The sequence below is a fragment of the Strongylocentrotus purpuratus genome, unplaced genomic scaffold (assembly GCF_000002235.5).
Source record: "Strongylocentrotus purpuratus isolate Spur 01 unplaced genomic scaffold, Spur_5.0 spur5_scaffold_5, whole genome shotgun sequence".
NCBI classification, from domain to species: Eukaryota; Metazoa; Echinodermata; class Echinoidea; order Camarodonta; family Strongylocentrotidae; genus Strongylocentrotus; species Strongylocentrotus purpuratus.
This window is the reverse complement of record NW_022145611.1, coordinates 17,404,806-17,424,994: the sequence shown is the minus strand read 5'-3', so window position 1 is coordinate 17,424,994 and position 20,189 is coordinate 17,404,806. Positions and strand designations below refer to the sequence as shown.

General features: G+C 36.5%; 1 protein-coding gene across 1 annotated transcript in view; it reads left to right on the top strand.

Moving 5' to 3' along the window:
• The window catches only part of LOC100888486 (anaphase-promoting complex subunit 1), a 29,816-nt gene extending 13,113 nt beyond the window's left edge, over positions 1 to 16,703 (top strand). The window contains exons 17-40 of the mRNA XM_030998711.1: positions 481 to 674; positions 1,128 to 1,205; positions 1,582 to 1,671; positions 2,453 to 2,564; positions 3,297 to 3,437; positions 3,961 to 4,010; positions 4,374 to 4,558; positions 5,099 to 5,190; positions 5,875 to 5,961; positions 6,465 to 6,592; positions 7,057 to 7,135; positions 7,550 to 7,624; positions 8,152 to 8,228; positions 8,899 to 8,989; positions 9,425 to 9,478; positions 10,190 to 10,246; positions 10,725 to 10,948; positions 11,824 to 11,941; positions 12,391 to 12,468; positions 13,112 to 13,255; positions 13,781 to 13,933; positions 14,353 to 14,448; positions 14,841 to 15,048; positions 16,309 to 16,703. Of these exons, the coding sequence (XP_030854571.1) occupies positions 481 to 674; positions 1,128 to 1,205; positions 1,582 to 1,671; positions 2,453 to 2,564; positions 3,297 to 3,437; positions 3,961 to 4,010; positions 4,374 to 4,558; positions 5,099 to 5,190; positions 5,875 to 5,961; positions 6,465 to 6,592; positions 7,057 to 7,135; positions 7,550 to 7,624; positions 8,152 to 8,228; positions 8,899 to 8,989; positions 9,425 to 9,478; positions 10,190 to 10,246; positions 10,725 to 10,948; positions 11,824 to 11,941; positions 12,391 to 12,468; positions 13,112 to 13,255; positions 13,781 to 13,933; positions 14,353 to 14,448; positions 14,841 to 15,048; positions 16,309 to 16,415 (2,718 nt within the window). The 3' untranslated portion in view covers positions 16,416 to 16,703. The remainder of the gene's footprint in view (positions 1 to 480; positions 675 to 1,127; positions 1,206 to 1,581; positions 1,672 to 2,452; positions 2,565 to 3,296; positions 3,438 to 3,960; positions 4,011 to 4,373; positions 4,559 to 5,098; positions 5,191 to 5,874; positions 5,962 to 6,464; positions 6,593 to 7,056; positions 7,136 to 7,549; positions 7,625 to 8,151; positions 8,229 to 8,898; positions 8,990 to 9,424; positions 9,479 to 10,189; positions 10,247 to 10,724; positions 10,949 to 11,823; positions 11,942 to 12,390; positions 12,469 to 13,111; positions 13,256 to 13,780; positions 13,934 to 14,352; positions 14,449 to 14,840; positions 15,049 to 16,308) is intronic.
• The last annotated feature ends 3,486 nt before the right edge of the window (positions 16,704 to 20,189 follow it).

Below are 20,189 nucleotides of genomic sequence, written 5' to 3'. Positions count from 1 at the left end.
TGACAGTTTTAATATTTTGTTTCCAGTTTGTTTTAATCGCTCCATGATATTGCTTAAGTTGTTATTCAATGAATTCAGGTACAATTATCTGTTAATGTCCATTTCTTCGAGTGAAACCGGAGCCTTGTGTATCCTTTCAACACTGTCTTCTCATCAAGCACTTCTTTATTCTGCTCTACTAATTATCACAAGTAGACATTTTTGTTGGTTTCAAACTTGAACATCACTTAAATTCTTTGCTCTGCGGAGTGTTGGGGTGGGGGGAAGGGGGGGTCTAGAGCTGTTGAAACGAGAAGGTAACTCCAAGATGAAGGGGAGGGGCAGAAAGGAAGAGAGAGAGGGAGAGAGAGGAAGGAAGTAGTTAGCTTTGGCTGTAATGGACTATCTATCAGCATCCAATTTGCACGTCTATTGTATTGGCATGTATGAGATTCCAATGTAACTTCTGAGATGATTTCTCCCCCCCCCCCCCTTCCTCAGACCCACTGTGGTTCACCAGGGAGTGGCCCTAGCACCATGGCAACCAAACAAGATGAACGTGATGGGATGGAGCATCTAGACCAGGAGCTCCTTCGGCTCCGGTTCCCTGATGATCTCCGCGTCCAGGAGGTCCGGCGTCTCCTCCAGTCCTCTAAGCCTGTCACCATCGCTCTCACTCAGAAACCAGAAACAAGGTCAGCAAAGGTTGCATTATAATTATATTTAAAATACATGAACATCTAAAGGAAGGCAGACAGGTTTAAAACAAGAGTAAAATGATTTGTTGTAGGATATTGAATTCAATGTATTTTTTTATAAAGGTTTTATCAATTACATATGATAATTTTTAGAGAAAAAATATTTTGTATCTAGACTTCATCCTGTTATGAACTAGGATTTTTTTTATATGTAAATTTTCATTTCACATGTCTCCCTCTCTCTCTCTCTCTTTCTTTGACCTTGTCTTTCTGTTTCTACACTGTTTCTACACTGCTTCTCTCTTCTCATTCTCTCGCTCTCTCTCTCTCTCTCTCTCTCTCTCTCTCTCTCTTTCTTGAGTTTGTCTCTGTATCTATTGCTCTGTCTGCCTCCCTTTCTCTTTACCTAACTCTTATTTCTCTCACTCTTTCTTTATTTTTCTCTTTCAGTGACCATGAGTTCATTGAAGAACAGGAACTACATCTGTTACTTGTCTCTCAGCGTACAATGGCTCTCCCAGTTGGCAGGTAAGGGCAAAACTCTTCTTCAATAAACATGACATATCTCATTTTTATTTTTTAAAGATGCCACTGAAAAAAATTACATTCATACCTTTCTCTAATTTTCAATACAACATGTGGTTTAAGCTTCTACCGACCTTAATATGTAGCAGGCAAGCTTTCATTCACTAATTCATTAATTTCTCAAGCCAAGTGAATCTTCACACAGTGTCTCTGTATCTGCTGCCTTGAGACCACTGCAGTGAAGAGAGGTGATAGAGCGTAACCAGAGTCACTATTCAGTGAAGGAATGTGTATTTTTTAAATGTACTTCTCTAGGGCATCTTGGTACTATTTTTTTTACCAGGTTTTTCAGTACTAACTTATTGACATTTTCTTGCAGAGGAATCTTCACACTCGGCACTTCCAACGCTGTCATCACAGAACCACTTCACGTTCCAAAGTTAAACCTCACCGGCAAGGCCCCACCAAGGTAAGCTGTCATGATCCATATAAAGTTGATGTTTGAATGTGATCTAAATCTGCTCTACTGATTATATTAATCAACTATGCAATTAGATAATCATTAAGAATGAAGGAATTACAGGCCAACTGTCATGAAAGTTGCATTCAAGTGCAGATTGAAATCAAATGGCTCGTACTGGAGATATTTACATTTTTTGCATGTCTTTGTTTTGGTATTTTTTGGGGAGATGATTTTTTTTCTTTCTTTCTTTCTTGATTTTTGTTGTTGCTGACATAGCAGATTTATTATTGAAGGTGTGAAAGTAGCCAGGGGTCCTCATCACCAAAAATGTCTTATATTCTTTATTGATATCTATTATTTCACTGTATGCATGGCTCTGCTCCGCAGTACAACATCGGCTTGATTAAGCATTACTTTCCCTCTAGACAGCTACGTTCTCAAAACTCTGGCTTACTTGTTACTCCTAGGGTTAAAACAAAGTGGGGGGAGCGAACCTTCGCTCGTGCTGGGCCTTCATTATGGAATACTCTCCCTCAATGGATTAAGAATAGCAGCTCTGCTGAAGTGTTAAAAAACAATCTTAAGAAATATCTGTTTAATTTAGCTTATAATTGATTACCATAACCTTTCATGTCTGTACCTTTCCTATTGCATTCTTTATAAATGTATCATGTACATGTTTCATCTTTTGCACAAGCTGCACCTTGAGCATTTGACTGTCAAGTGGATTTGGCGCCTTATAAATTTTATGTATTATTATTATTAATATTATTATATCTCTCTTCAGGAACAACACCATCAACTTTGTGAACATAGACGTACCAACCAACATGAACTCCTGGCCTCTCTTTCACAACGGTGTCGCTGCAGGCCTCAAGATCACCAGGGGAGACAACCAGGTAAATCATTCCTTGTCACTACACCATTCATACATACACACTTAATGTATGAAGAGTTGCCTCTTTCCTTCATTTTGGGGAAGTTGTAACTTGTGTCATGTTTAAACAAAAATCTTGATGCCACCTGCTTTTTTTTTCTTTTTTAATGAAAAAACATGAATGACATATTGCTAAAATGATCTTTTTCTGAATTTTAAAAAGAAAAAAACATGAATGCTGGCAGCCATTTTGAAAAATAGCCCAACTGGCTGGACGTCAGGGAAAATTTACAGAGCGGCCATTTTGAAGGAAAAAAAGGCGTACTCCTTCCTATTTTTCAAAAAGGCAGGACCTTGAACATTTTTGTTTAAATGGCCTATTTTTTGATCTGTTCATATATGCTGACAAGAGTGTAAGTAGATAAATGGAAATACATATGTACACTGTGTGTACCAAATACTCGAACAACTGAATCGTTCTCTCCTTTGATATACAAGATAGTGGTTACAAAATTAAGGGTGTAAAAGGCTACCTATTTTATGCTTTGCAGTGAATGTGACTTCTAGTAAAGTTCAGTATTTTTTTCCTATTTGCTTGTCCAAACAACACATGCAGTGCATGATAAATGAGCAATATTTTGTCTATAAATGCAAATCTATTAGGAGAACCCAAGATAAGCTGAAAGTCATTTGCAAACCGAGTGCTCATATATACCACATTTCTCTTTGCATTCATTCATTCATTCCTGTACAGATTGACTCTGCATGGATTGTGTACAACAGACCTCAGACGACCGAGTTACACAATGAACATGCAGGATTCCTGATGGCCCTAGGTCTCAATGGCCATCTATCCAATCTTGATAAACTCAATATACACAATTATCTCTGCTCTGTAAGTTGGATGAAATAGATAGATGAAATAAGATCAAATATGTTTTAATTTTTTCACTAGTTTGTTTTGTCTTTTCATTTTTTACATTTGTTGCCATTTGTTATCTTTTATACATCATGTTTATGTGAAGATATGAGTATGATTTGATAAAGAGGTTTCCTTTTAAGAAAAAATAATGAAGGTTGAATTTGGTTAAAGTAGAACATCATATGGATAATTTTATTGATTTTTAATGAATTTTGTGTTCTTAAATCAGATAACATTAGTTTGTATTCATTAGAATTTGTTGCATTTTATTAGATTGGATTTTAATTTAATTCAACTAGTTTGAAATTTATTAGAATGATATCATTGAATAAGAAATGTGTTTGACAAGTGCAATATGTTGCTTGATTCCTTCCTTTGCAATATTCAATGTTTGTTTGAAATTATAAGCTATGGTATAGAATTGTTGCAATTTTGCTTCAAATTTCCTTCAGTTCAATGCAATGCAGTGAAATGATTCTTTTCTTGCCTCTAACAGGGACATGAGATGACTAGTGTGGGATTACTTCTTGGACTTGCGGCTGCAAAGTAAGCTTTTATTAAACTTTTTCCCTTTGGGAGGGGCGGGGGCACTGTGACCAAAATATCAGTCAAAATTGTCATAATAACTTGTGAGACTCAGCGCAAAGGGATTCGTTTATGGAAAATTAAATTTATGAATAATTATGTCTATTTTTTGTTTTCTATATTTTATAAATGCCTTTAGAATACAAGGAAGTACATACGGTGTAAATTTTTCTTACAACTCTTTAACTAATAATAATTTGTCTTGAACTTTCCAGTTTGAATTTTCACACATTGTAGGGTAGATTTATGCACCATTCAAACATGTATTTTTATTAGAAAATTATTAATAGTCCCTTGAATGATGGTAAATACTGTTGCTTGCAGGCGAGGTACCATGGATGTTACTACCACCAAGATCCTGTGTATCCACATCAGTTCCTTGCTGCCACCCACATCCACTGAGCTGGACGTACCACACAGCGTCCAGGTGGCGGCCATCTTGGGAACAGGTCTTGTCTACCAGAAGACTGCCCACAGACACGTAGCTGAAGTACTGCTCGGGGAAATAGGTGCGTAGCTGGGCTACTCTAGTCTCTGATATTCTTACATTCTTGATCCAATCATGGATGATCTCATCAGAGATCAAACATCACAAATTTCATCTCTCTGAAAATGTTTTGTGCAGCAAATGTTCCTCAATAAAAAACATGATACAATATTTTGATATAATCATGGGCTGATAGGTTGCCATTTCTGAAGAATTTTTTTAAGTTGAGAGACAAAGCCACTTCTATGAATTCCACAGCTTGAATCAATGTATGGGAATCCCTCTCCAAAAGGCAATCTACACTGCAATACTGCATAAGAAGAGAATCTATTCTTTCCAATAGTGCTTGCATGTCTTGAATGTTCAATTTATAAATATATATTCGTTGAATCATTTATAAGCTTATAGTACTATCACTCTGTGGGTATTGTAACTGTATGCTTTTATACGATACTGATATTGCAGTTGCTACTTTGGATATAAGATTTTTTGGGTTGATCTGAGTAACTATATGTGAAATTGAATGTTAACATTGTATTGATTATCTTGTGTGATATAACAGGCCGCCCTCCAGGACCAGAGCTCAATAACTGTACCAACCGTGAGTCATACTCCCTAGCAGCAGGGTTAGCTCTTGGTATGGTCACACTAGGGGTAAGGACGATCTCTCTCTCTCTCTCTCTCTCTCTCTCTATCTCTTTCTCTATCTCTCTCTCTCTCTCTCTTTCTCTCTCTCTCAATAACTGTACCAACCGTGAGTCATACTCCCTAGCAGCAGGGTTAGCTCTTGGTATGGTCACACTAGGGGTAAGGAGGATATGTTGTTTACCCCTCTCTGTGTCTCTCCCTCCCCTCCCTCCCCCTCCCTTCCTTTCTCTTACTCTCTCTCCCTCCCTTTCTTCTTCCTGTGTTCCATACCTCTCTCTCTCTCACTCCACATCATTTTCCTCTCATCATCACCACTATATTTCTTTGTCTGTATGCCTCTCTCCATATTGCTTACTTCTCCCGATCTCTGTCTCTTCCTCCTAAACAAATTATGCATAAAATATTAAAAGCTTAAAAAAGAGAAAAAAGAAATATGAAAAATGCTCATGATAGTTTCAATGTTTGGAATTGGTATCTCTTGGTATCTGTGTATATAAGGGAATGGAGAAAGGACCTGAGTAGGCAAGAACCAAGTCACATAACACACAGGAACATGAGGGAGAAGCTCAGCGAGGAAAGAAAAAAATTTATGAAAGGGAGATAATTCATCTAGCAATTACGAGGTCTTTACCAACATGTTATTGATGTTCACTTGTAAATTGGCTTTTTTTGACATTTCTTTTCTCACAGCGTGGTAGCGGAGCTGTGGGACTTTCAGACCTGAATATCCCAGACCAGCTGTATCACTACATGGCAGGAGGACACAAGAAACATGTGGTAAGAAGAACTAAAACCACTAGACAGTGATAAAATATGCACATTGCTCTCTTATGTTCCATTTGATATGTATATAACAAATGAATTTGCTAAGTTGAACTTATCTCTAAGTTGGACTTAAACGTTATGGAAAGCCATTAGCATCTTTGAAAATATTTTGTAAAAGTAATTTAAAAACGCATAAAATGTTGATTCAAATCATTCATATTTGTATATTATCAAGGAGATTTCATGTTCTTGATGTAGAATTTATGAAAAGTTATGAAAATTTATGAAAATACTTGAGTTTTTGCTTTTGAATATACTTTTTCCTATGGCTACAAATGGCTCTCCATAATATTTAAGTCCAACTTAGAGTTAAGTACGACTTAGAATCTTTGTAAAACACCCCCCTGGTCAATGTGGATGTACCTCACCGGAGGAGGGGGGATGACCTGGCTACTTTGAAAGATTTTATACTTAAAACTGATTTGTTTTCAATATTGTCTTTTTGTTATGTTTAGAGTGGAAGCAGCAGAGAGAAGAAATCACCTTGTTATCAGATAAGAGAAGGTGACCAGGTCAATCTTGATGTGACCTCACCAGGAGCGACCCTTGCCCTTGGTCTAATGTTCCTTCAGACAGGCAATAGGTAAGTCAGAAGATTAAGTAGATTGAAAATTGGTTGATTGACAGAGTTGCAATGTTAGTCTCATGTATACAGTGAACCCTGTCTGTAAAGACCACCCAAGGTAAACAAGAAAAATGGTCTTTAAAGGCAGGTGGTCTTTATTTACAGGTTCCTTTAGTACATGTTACAGTGAGAAACCATTTTCAAGGGAAACAAAAAATGTGGTCTTTGTAGACAGGTGGTCACTAAAGCAGGTTTGACTGTTCATATATATCTACATATCCATTGATTGTTAACCTTTCATCATATTCTAGTTTTGCATGTACCAGAGGCTGGCAAGAAGAATGAAAATGACCTTGCGTTTCTAAATTTAAAAACAATAGTAATCGGATTGAAATATTTGTCCAATGTACTTTGGTTATTTTGCTAGGATTCACTTAGCCGTTTTATGAAATAAATTTGTACTTGTTGTTATTTGTTTGTAGAGCTGTAGCCGATTGGTTAGCTGCTCCCGATACCCAATCACTGCTAGACATGGTCAAACCAGACTTCTTACTACTCAGGGTAAGAATATCTATTCTACTTCCCCCACCTCTTTCTGCCTTTCTCTGTCTCTGTCTCTCTCTGTATCTCTACCTTTCTCTGTCACTGTCGCCACCAGCACCCCGCAAAATGTTTCTCTGACTCTCTACATGCTTTTTAGCTCTTTCTCTTATTACCTGACTAAAAAGATACAGGGTTCATTAAACTCAATATATTAAACCTAAACAAAAATGAAAGTTTGCCAAGCATGGCAACATGTAATGCATACATGCAGAGTGCCAACTTAAATGCTCTGTCACTAAAATTTACTGAGATATTATTGAAACTGATTATTGAGCTCTTCAAGAAGAAACGTCATTAACTGACAATTTCAAGCAAGTGCTTGTTTATTTACATTTGTTTGTTTCCTTTCTATTATGTCTATTCTGTTACTAGGCTCTCAGCAGAGGACTAGTGTTGTGGGATGACATCAGACCTACATCTGAATGGATTGATAGCAACATTCCTCCTGTAAGCATAACATGTAGCCCTATCATTTTAAATGATAATTAATTAGATAATACGTATTTTCAATTATAAGGGAATGAAGTTAATGTAAATGTTCTCAAGCCTGACTTAATATTAGCTACTTTGTAACCTTGATTTTTACAGCTGTTATCCTTTTCTGTTTTGTTCTTCTTCTTTTTTTATATATTAATGTATTTGGGGGAAATAAGAGGCTAAGTTGTGAAAGACATTCTAGACATTTTCCCCTTATAATGTACAAATAATGGCAAGACTCGATTCATGTTTTTTTTTCAAATGTATTATGAAAATTCAAGTAAAATCTGTTTCAAATCTTACATTTCTTTTATTCATATCAAATCTTGAAAAGAAAAGAAGAAGCTGAAGATGAAGTCAGAACAGAATAAACCGGCTATGTAAATTATATTCCGCTGCTCCAAGCATATTTAATAGAATTTTTAAAAAATATGGGTTATACCACCAAAGAATATCAAGAAATAAGTCATTAATTTATGTGTCTCTATTGTTTATAGATTGTGAAGAAGTATGCTTTCAAGGCAAACACAGCAGAGAACAATGGTGATGAGGAGATAGACTACCAGACAATGAGGTAAGTAATAGTCTTTCAATTCAATTTCAATTTCAATTTATTTTACAATTTGTTTTGCTCACATTTTACAAACATACAAAGAATCAAAATAAGTTTACATACATATTATATATCATATACTTTGACATAGAAATCCTTGATGATTATTGCCATAAGGCAGAAGTTTTCTTTAGTTATTATAAACAAAATAAGTGAATTATCTTAAGTGTTCGAGTGAACGGTTACAAAAAATAACATTACATGTTCTTATCTATGCTCTCTACTTGATTCCCTTCATCATTGGTTTGGTAACATAAGGTAGCTGGAGGAAAGGGCAAAGAATCTGACCCTATCTTGTAGACTTAACCTTTTTCCTTTGTGTGAAAACTTTGGGCAGGATTTCATTACATTGTAAAAGTGCATACCGGTAATACAGATATCTGGTATATAATGAGGTCTCTTATTAAAACAATATGAAGTTGGTTTTAAAAATGCGGGGACACAAGATGCAGGTCATGATCAATTGTATTAAATGATCATTTCATAGTTGTAACAGACTCATTTTTAATATGTGAACTATTCTGCATAATTACAATTATTATTAGGGTATTTCACAATGAAGCCAGGTTATTGGATAAGAAATGTATGATTAAAAGTAAACTTTAGCATGATCTTCTTTTTCTCTTACCAGTCAAGCTATCTGTAACATAGGAGCAGGAGCTTGCTTTGTCTTGGGGTTAAGATTTGCTGGTACTGCCAACAAGTGTGCCTATGACTGTCTGGTGAGTAGACTACTTTATACACCGTGCAGATATAGTTAGCCAGTTTATTTTTATTTTTTATTTTTGGTAATACTTTAGAAGTGGTGATGATTCTTGAAACTGTTGAAATATTTCTCTCTTCTCTCTTTTTTTTTTTATGGAGAAAAGTATTCACACTAGGATAACAAAAAGAAAATATAAATACCAGAAATTCTCTATTTTTTAAAAATATTTTTTTGAATACTTAAGAAGTGGTGATGATTGTTGAAATATTCTCTCCTTTTCTTTATTTTTAGGAGAAAAGTATTCACACTAGGATAACAACATGAAAATATAACTACCAGAAATTCTCCAATATTGGATCTGTATCTTAAATATGAAATATTGCTGAATATGTTGATTTTTTTTTTCTTCCCCCAGTTAAGAATTTTAGTTTCATTTTCTGTTTTTTTCCAGCTCTCCTACTTGAAGAAACTGATGAACAGAGCTTCTCAGCCTCTAGTGGATGTTGTGAGTAGGCTGACCAATTCTCAAATGATATCAGTATTTCTAATAGATTTTTTATACATGGGAAAATGTTGTCACTAAACCAAGGAGTATTACAAGGTCGATCACAACGTCCGCGGTTCGAGTCCCGCCGCCGCACTAATGTCCTTTGTCTAAACATTGATCTACATTTGCCACAGTCCACCCAGGTGAAGTAAATGGGTACCTGGTAGGAATTTATTCCTTGGAGTGCTAGAGCGCCGTATGGCAGCCGTGCTAAAGCCAGGGTAATAATCAGGAGCGCCAGGAGGGTCAAATCTGACTGACATGAGCGCTATACTAGAACCCACTATAAATATTATTATTAATAATGAAATTGTGCATATTAAAGCATTATTTGTCTTCTCTATACATCTGTGTTCTCTCTGCTCATGAGCTTATTGATTTCTGTTGTCATATTTATTCATTTTCTTTCGTTCAAGTTATGTTGCTTTCCATTTCAAGAGTGAAGTCGATTGAGAGAGATGAAAAACAGTTGTACATATCAGACTTGTAGATTTACACAAACTTATCCAAGATATGTTAGCAAGAAAATAAGTAGTTTTTAAAGGATTATGAAAATCATCTTTATAAACTATATAATTAAAATATTTTTCATTCATTTCATTGTTTGCCCAAACTTATGTTGGATCTACAATCTCTCATTTTCCTTTCTTCTCCTCTCTTTTCTTTCAGGCTGGAAGGACAACCTTCAAGACATGCCTCTATACAATCCTGCTTGCTCTGGCCATGGTAAGGCTCTCATCTTATTATCTGTTTTTTAATAGATTTCCTAGACGATATTATAACCTCTTTCTTCAAACAAATATTTTTAGTTTGTTTCTTTTTAAGCTTCCATCACATGTCTCTGTAGAATATCACTTATTAAAATGCATAAATAAAGGATAATTAAATAAAATTGTTTGTAAAAGACTTGGATTCTGTAATCATTACGATAGGATATTGTTAATGACTGAATATGTTTCCTCATAAAAGTTTACATTTGTGATATTTTAGAATTATATTTGAAGACAGAAAAGGAAATTGTACTCTCACATAATTTCTAATTTTAGTATGGTTTATCGCTTTAACTGCGCATTTAGTTTAGTAATCCAAGAGAAAATATTGAATTAAAAATAAATATATATAGAAATAGAAATTTAGAAGCCATAGATGTACCCCAACAACCTCGCCACACCCAGTGATATGGCTGTGCATTCGTTGGTTCCAGGTAATGGCTGGCACAGGTGATGTTGAGCTGCTGCGTGTTGCCCGTGGTCTCCGTAGCCGGGTGCACAACGACATCTCGTACGGCAACCACATGGCGTGCTCCATGGCCATCGGACTCCTCTTCATGGGGGGAGGGCGCTATACACTCAGCACATCCCAGGAGTCCGTGGCTGCTCTCATTACAAGTCTCTTCCCATGCTTCCCAGGAAACAGCAAAGGCAACAGGTCAGGGTTTATTTACTATAGTTTGAGGGGTCAGTGACACAAAAACTCCATTTTTGGCCATTTTGAGAAAAAGTGGTTTATGTGTCACTGAGCACTTGGGCATGGGGTGTTGGGTGGAGTTAAGTCTTTGTGTTTCTTGGAAAGCCCACATTTTTCTGAACATTTCGAAATCAAATACTCATTTTGTTAAAATATGGAGTTATGTCTTTGTGTTACTGAACCCTCCAGTTGTCCTTCAATGGTGGCCTATGAACCTAGTTCTGCCTGTTTGATCTGGCCCATCAAAAAAAAATAGTTGAAACATATATATATAACCAGATGGAGTAGAGGAAGGATATTTTACAGATACCCATTTCAAAGAGGCCACACGTATAGTAAACTTACTGTTGTGAAAAAAAGCTTTATAAATTGGTTCCCCTCAGTTGTCATTCTTTTATGTTGGAAAAAGTAACTTCCCTTACTTCACAATTGTGTTGTGGACAACTCGAAGCTCAAGTAGGTTATTCTAGCTACACAAGAGATTCATCAAGAGATATTTTGAGATCAAAGTATAGTCAAACTTTCAGATGTTGACATTCCAGGTTTGAATAGTGAGACTCTTCTGCCAGATTCCTTTTAGCCATTTAATACATTAAATGCTCCAAGATGAATCTGTAACCTGTGCTACCCATAGTTATACATACATGTAGGTAAACATCACCTGTATAGATGAGAGAATTGTTCTGATTTAGTTACCATAGTTACCAACATACATGTAGGTAAATATCACCTGTATAGATGAAAGAATTGTTCTGCCTTAGTTACCATAGTTACCAACATACATGTAGGTAAAGATGACCTGTAGAGATCTGAGAATTGTTGTGCTTTATTCCCAGGTACCATCTACAAGCTCTGAGGCACCTGTACGTGTTAGCAGCAGAACCCAGATTGATCCTTCCTAAAGATGTAGAGACTGGGAAACCTTGCTACGTGCCTCTTGAAGTCACCCTCAAGGTAAGCTCATGTCCCCTGTATACCCCAAACTCTTAACCCATTTACTACTGAATTCTCTCAGTCCCATAGACTTAATGTAGGATCCACCCAGTTCCTGCTGGCAATGGGTTAAGATGCAGTAAGGGCCAAGGGGAAGAAGTGGGAACTCTGGATTGTATCGATTCAGTGCGCAATTTCTCTTAAAAAAGGCATTTATCCTCAGCTACGAAATCTTCGGGGTAGGACTAAAAACATCTCCAGAAGTTTGCTTCCTTATTCTTTAAGTAATTTTTCTTTATATTAAAGATCAAATAGTTTTACACTGAATCTCTGTTAGTTTGATTTAATTGCAAATGTTCCTGGACGTGGCTTTCTTAAAAGCACATGTTAGATAACCAAAGAAACAACTTCTCTTTCTCCCATATGAAATGATGGTTGTGTTGTTCCCTTCATCATGTTTCTATTTCTAGGAATCCGAGTGGCATGATGAGACGATACTGAAGCTGATGGCACCGTGCATCATTGGTGAACTCCGTAGCCTCAAGAGTGTAAGTTTAAAACCACTTCTAAAACTAAGTTGAACTTATCTCTAATTATGGCAATCCATTGGAATCTATGAAAATATTTTGTAGTTTTTTTTAAAAGGCATAAAATGTAGATTCAAATCCTTCATGTTTTCTTTTATGAAGGAGATGTCATGTTCTTGATGTGGAATTTATAAAAAGTCCAAAGTACTTCAATTTTCGATTTGAATAGACTTTATTTTAAGGCTACAAATGGCTCTCCATAATTTTTAAGTCCAACTTAGAGTTAAGTTAGACTTAGGATCTTTGTGAATCACCCCCTGGTATAGCTGATAATGATCGCACCTCATTTATCATTGTATAATGTTAATTTCATAGTGCATTTTGTAGCAATCCAATACGTGACAGGTTAAGATAAAAGAATTCTTCAAATGTTTCTTGCAGGACATGCATGATGTTGTTGGTACTCATACTTAATGTGCTGCGTGATATACTCAACTGAAGGAAGTACAATGTCCTTTATTTCATTCTTTTTACTTTGAGAATTAATTCTTGTTTGAAAACCAATCCATATTATTGGTTGATTAGAACACAGAAGTTTAGTAATTATCCATATATGGCCTCCATTAATTACTCCTTCATTTTTATGCTGTCTCTTTAATAACAGGTACGGATCCTTGGTCCAAGGTACCTTGGTGTGACCCTTAACCTAGAGCGTGACCTTGATACTCTGAAGGGACTCCTAACGTCTGGAGGAACCCTGTTTGTCAAGCCGAGAGCTGGACACCTCTCTTATGCCGAGGATCCAAAGGTAGAAAGTCTATATATGTCTTGTTTAAATGTTATTCACCAGAAATACGTATGTGTGTGTTGTTTGCACCTCTTCCACATTCAGGATAGTGAAGTCACTGTGTGCTTAGCAATTAATTGAAAGACAGATTGTGACTATATTGATTGTCCATTTAACAAAACTAAACATAAGTGGTCCTCTTCATTCTGGCAAAAACAATTATGAGAAGAAAACAAACATAATTGCATACCTGCCAACCCTTACAAATAATCCAGAATATTCTAATTTTCTGGATTTCTAGGACCTGAAAATCCGGGACATTCTGATTTTTGTGTGTGTGTGTGTGTGTGTGTGTGTGTGTGATAAAAGTCAAAAGCGAATTTGTATTTTTTGGTACAGATTTATTGCATATTGCCAGTTACACTGCCGCTGCAAGTGCAACTTCTTATTTTCGAAGGCATACCGTGCTAAAAATTCCTAATTCTTATTTTCAAATGTTGGCAGGTATGTTATTGAGATTAATTTACTTTTTTCTTCTTGATCCAGGGTTACCGCAGCCTCCTCGCTCAGCTCCTTACCCATGAGACCTCTAGCCATTCGACCTCTGACCTCAAGCTCATTGAGTCTTTCACCTCTGACCCTCGCATCCTCAACTTTGTGAAGCAGTTCTGCTGGTGGAACTCTGACAAGCCTAAAAACGTAAAAACATGTCTTCTTCTTTTAAACACACTTCTGTATGGCATCTCTCATTATCTGAATAGAACACCGTTTAATTTTCTCTATGTGAAATACGAAATAACAATAATAATACTCAGTTTTTATATAGCGCTCATTAGAATCACTAAGCGCTTCATTAATTATCACAAACAGAATCAACACCCCTGTGCACAACATTTTCTTCACCATTTTGCTAGTATCCGCTTAAAGAAATTTGTGTAGAGTTCAGACATTAACCTCAAAAGCTGATAAACAAGTATGAATATTTTGTTTAAACGTAGAAATTATATTTTTTTTTATAGTTTTTAATGTGTTTATTTTGTATTTTTGTGTTTTTGTATGTTTTTTTGTTGTTGCACTGAATATTTTCCATACTTTTTGCTTTCTGATTTCATTTTTAGGAAGATGAGAAGTCCTTGATGATGGGTAGCTTGCTCTTTGAGAGTGTTACCAAGGAAAAATTGGCTGTACTCCCAGTGCTTCTTGAAGTCCACCAGGTATTAAACAGAATGTCACTTAACAATATCTTTCATCTCATACTGTTTGTTGTGGGTCTTTTGCTTGTTCATCTTTTTTTAAAGTCTGCCCCCCCCCCCCTCCCCCACATAAAGAAAACCCTGACTTTGAAGGTATCTGTAACTCTTTATTATAAAATTGTCAAAAAATATAATATTCAGCATATGACAACAACATGTCAGTTTTAATTACTGATTTCAGATACTTGTCAAATGGACTTGTAAATGCAGTGTGATGCTTTCGATTTCTTATTGAATGAAAGAGGTGTCACTTAAGGCAGCATTGTGTTGGCAGAAATGGATGGGTATGCAACTTGGACTGATATTGATAAGAAAACGGCAATTTCCTTTCTTCTACATTCTCTACTCTATAGTCTTTGGACCAGCCACTTGAGAGCTTAAATGCTTCCGATCTATGGCAACTCAAGCTAGTACTAGCATACTACAGCCATCATCCTGCAGTGAAAACTCCTATGGATGAGTCTACCCAGGCACCTATGCAGAGAAGGAGGTTAGTCCATGCTGAGGCCTGTGCACACTTCAAGTCGAGACTGGACTCAATTCTTGACACCTGGCTGCAAGGTGAGCTCTTGTTTGTTTAACCTAGCAGTTGTTACAAGAACTAGTCTTTTCCAACTTTTTGATGATGTGAGAACCACATTGGTTTCATGAAAGAAGTCAGGGCTGTCAACTTTGGGAAACTGCTTCGAGGGAGGTTGTATGCAAATTTTTGTTTTGCTGAACGGTATGGCGTACACAAGATTTTTTTTCAAGGGGCCAGTGTTTTAAAATTTGAAAAGTCGCGCTGAAAATTTTGCAACGGCTCAGCCAGCCGCTGAATAAGCAGGGGGGGGGGGGTCTCCCGCTATGAGAAAACGAGCGTTGTGGCGTGAGACTTCCTCCAAATGCGGGAGGGTTGACAGTCCTGAAGAAATTATTCATTCCATTACATCTTTTCATGTGAAACTTCTCTAAAACCCTCTTTCATTAGCTAGCGTCCCAGACGCTCTATAAAAGGCCACTTTATGTTTAGGAAGTACAGTGTATTAATGTATTAATGTCTTGCCAAAGGACATTAATGCAGACCTCGTGATCCACAGTCCAGTGACATATCCACTTGACCACGAGAACAAACAAACAAGCAAGAAAAGAGAATCCTTCCAATCTTGAAAATTAATAAACCCTCCAGAAGAATTCATATCTATCTTCATATATCTTTTGTGTGTGTGTAGCCCATAGCAGTGATGTCATGGGTTACCTCCAGTCAGGAGCGTTCCCAAGCAACGACCAGGACAGGGCTGTTCTCTTCGTCTTCCTCCATGTCTATGACATCACACATTCTAGTATGACCAGTCAGACAACCCTTCAAGGTTTGTAACTCACAGAGCTAGTAAAGATCAACATTAATTAACCCCTCCTCTTCCCCATCCCATGATAAAACACAGAATAATGAACTTATGGAACAGATAGCCCTTAATTTCTGTTTTTTGAGGCAACATGATGTTGTTGTATTTTGTTGGGGATGGGGGGGGGGGTTACTCTATGTTCCACAGCAGATGTTCACATTTTCACCAAATTCATTACCATGACTAACATAATGGTTTACTCTAATAACCTTAAAGAATACAGCATGTGAGTAAAACCAGTGCAACAGTTGTTTGCATGAGCATCGGTCCTTGGACAGAGTTCAGGGAAAGTAATGGAGATTCTTATAAATTGCAGAGTAGAAATTATTGAATGTTTGTCATGATGACCAATTTTATGTTATACTTGTCATTCATACACTGTATATGTGACCATTAGTTTCCCTCAATATCTTACACTTGCATTTTTTAATTGTAGTTACAGGTGACAGCTCACTCCCAGAGGTCTTTGCAGCTCTCCAAGATTACCATCTCCCAGTGTCAGCTGTTCTTAGGATATACCAGTGTTTGCAGAGGACCAGATAGCAGAAGGATCCATGTGGAACTTGACATTGATAGGGATTCCTAACTGATCACGGCGACTACCATACTACTAATGTTTGCAAGGAGCAGGATACAGGGTGTTGCCCATGAGGGATCTTCTAGGCTGTCAAAGACTTTCACCTTCCAGTGTTAGCTGTTCTTAGAAGAAAACAATATTTGCAGGGGATCAGGTAGCAGTTGAATCTATGTGGAACCATGTCATGTTCAAGGGCCTTCTTGGCTCTGCAAGACTACCATACCAAGGAGTCAGCTTTTCATACCAGTGTATACCAGAGTACGTACCAGTGTTTGGTGGGACCAGATAGCAGTGGAATCCACATGAAACCTTAAAATGTTGAAGGGCCCCTGTCAAATTGAACAGTGATCAGTGGATATCTGGCTCTCCAGGATAACCACCTTCCGACATCTGCCACACTCAGGATATAGTGTTGAAGGACCTAGGGAACAGATAATAGTTTAGTACATATGAAACCAGACAACCAGGGATCTTCTCTGCTTTTTAAAGAAGTACCATCTACGAGTATTAGGTCATGATATATCAGTGTTTGCAGGTGACCAGCTAGCAGTAGACTCTTGTGTACGACCTGACCTGACAGTGCTTTAGTTACTTCTCTGCTCTCAAAGACCACTATCTTTCAGTGTCCGCTGTTTCAGAGTAAATCAGCATTAGAGTCCCTGTAGGACCTGACAGACCTTGAGGATCCTCTAGGCCCTCCAGGACTACCGTCTTTCGATTTCAGCTGCTTTCAGAATACAGTAGTGTTTACAGGGGGACCAGGTAGCATTGCAGTCTGTGGGACCTAACTAAGATCAGGGGTCTTCTGGGCTCCCATAGACTACTACCTACCAGTGTTGGCTGTTCCCAGTCTTTAAAGGGACCAGGGGGGGGGGGGGGGTGTTTCACAAAGATCTTAAGTTGAACTTATCTCTAAGTTGGACTTAACAATTATGGAAAGCTGTTAGCACTTATGAAAATATTTTGCAACAGTTATTAGAAAAGGCATAAAATGTTGATTCAAATCATTCATATTTTCCATTATCAAGGAGATTTCACGTTCTTGATGTGGAATGTATAAAAAGTCTAAAATACTTGATTTTTCGCTTTTGAATATATTTTATTTTAAGGCTACAAATGGCTCTCCATAATTTTTAAGTCCAACTTAGAGTTAAGTTTGACTTAGGATCTTTGTGAAACACCCCCTGGATAGTGGTGGACTCCATTTTGGTTGCTGCTAATCGGGGATATCCTGGGCTCTCCAAGACTACCCTTTGCCTCTGTGAGCTGTTATCAGGATGCACTGGTGTTCGCAGTGGGGCAGGCACTGGAATCTTTTTAGGACTTGATAATGATCAGGGTTCTTTGGGTGCTCCAAGATTTGGCAAGCATAGGCAGGTGACCAAAGAGTTATACAGTCATGTGGAGTTTGCCTAACATCAGTTTCCACTTAGCATAGGGAGACCATTTTGAGTTAGTAAAATCATTATTTGGTTGGTCTCATCTTTCTCGAGCAGGGATTGCTTTAATTTGAAAAAGGAGCCTTTCATAATCACAATATGTCAAGTTTTTTTTACGAGTGGGGGGTGGCAACTGCTTTCATTGATCATCTATTATTGTGCAGTGTCAGGATGATATTCCAATGCCATTTTTCAATAATATCGACTATTGGCAATTCCTGAAATCAATGCCCTAATTAATTGCATTCAAGCGAATGAATAATAGTGTTGATATGCCTTACAGTTTGTTTTTCCTGATAAAACTGTATAATCATCTCCCCCCCCCCAAAAAAAAAAAAGAAGACTTATGACTGCTCCAAAATGAAAAATGATCTCTAATTTTTTCTCCATGTTGGTCACATTTTAAAAAATTTCAAATCAGTTCTAAACTATTACACTTTGCAAAACCACAGACCACGTACTATTTTGCAATTTTGTATTACATATTCTTGCAGAAAATCTTGTATGGGCAAGTCCAAGAAGATTGTATTAGTGAAAAATAGACATATCAAAATATGATTTTGATATATTTTTTTGAATTACCCGATTGAACTCTTACGTACGGGACATGAAGCTGTATGCAGAAATGTTAAATGTAACTATGGGTGATCACCTCATGATGATTGTTTGGTCATCATGTGCTCTGTAATTTGCCAATAGAGACAAGAGTCAATATTAAATATGTATGTTAAATATTCCTTCTTGCTTACTCTGTTTGTATGCAATCGTACAAAGAAGTTATTACATATTTTGCAAATAAATCTTGAATATAATGTGTCTTCCTTTGTTTTATTTTGCTTGTTTTTCTTTGAGTGCTTCTTTCCAAATTTATTGGGTATTCAAGTATTTATTTTATTTGAAATTAGTTGCAATTTGATTTTTTTTTCTTCCTGTGGAGTAATGAATGTTGACCCCTACCATGTTACACACACACATACTTATAGAAAATATATATGGTCATTCACACACACAAGTGATATTCAGCTTTCTAAATTGTGATTAGAAATTGTGTGTGTGTGTGTGTGTGTGTGAAATTATGTCCATGATCCAAATATCACTATTTGCGCGCCTTGCTGTTCGCTCAGTGTCGCAATGAATGTCAGTGGAGTAATCGATGCAATAACTAAGGTCGGCGAACAGTGTATATGATTTAACAAGCAAAAACTGCAAGAAAAAGAAAGACACAAAGAGAGCTCAGATCAAGTGTGATTTTAAAAACAGTAATTTTTATTCATGTGAAAAAATACCTTTATAATGATACAGCATATTCCTTATGATATTGCCACCAATGTATATATAAATTATAACATAATAATGAGCAATAAAATCTTTTTTTTCCAAGTAAAGCTCCAAACAGCTGTGATTAGGCCCAAGGACAAATATATATTTTTTCTTTAAAAAAAAAGAAAAAATTATGACCGACCCTTTAACAATGTCACCACATCTGCTTCTAGTATAGATCGTGACAAATATAGTTGGGTGCAAAACATACATAATAAATTGGCAGTACTAAAAAGTTAATTATTTAATATTGAATATGAAAACCTTTGAAATGTAATTTCATATTGCTATCTTCTGCAAATAGAACCATTAAAAACATAACCCTACAACCAAAGGTTAAATTCCATGTCATATGTCAGTAAAATATATATTTTTGAGTCAAACTACAAATGGGCCTTTAAAACTGGACAACTTACATGCACCTTTTTAAAAAAGAATTAAAGAAATAAACATATTCCAATGAAAAATTAATATCAGCTAATTCAATCCACATTTCAAAATATTTCATATCAAAGATACACGTTATCCTCAATTTTATCTTATGATGAACATTTATAACATGGAATTATGTACCGTATATAGACATCCCTTCCCTATCTATGTAAATGCCATAACATGTATACAATGTTCCATAGAAACCTTATCCATTGTTTTTACTAAATGCCATCTTTTCACCATGTCCTGTGTAAATGAAAGTGCAAGCCTGTTTTTGTGCAGCTGACCAATACTCTGCAATATTATTCATAAATTTCAAAAATCTAGTGATTCCATAAACATTGTATTGCACAGAATACATGTAGTAAATCTTTGTATGAATTATTTTTTTAATTAGACAGAAAATGCTGTCTAGTTTGGAGGAGTATTTGACACTTGTTTGTTGTCATAAATTTCCTCTAACACATGTTGGGGAGGGATTCAGCGAAGCCAGACAGTCTCAGCGGAGCATAGTCTAAACATAATTTAATTCGATCCATGCTCAAA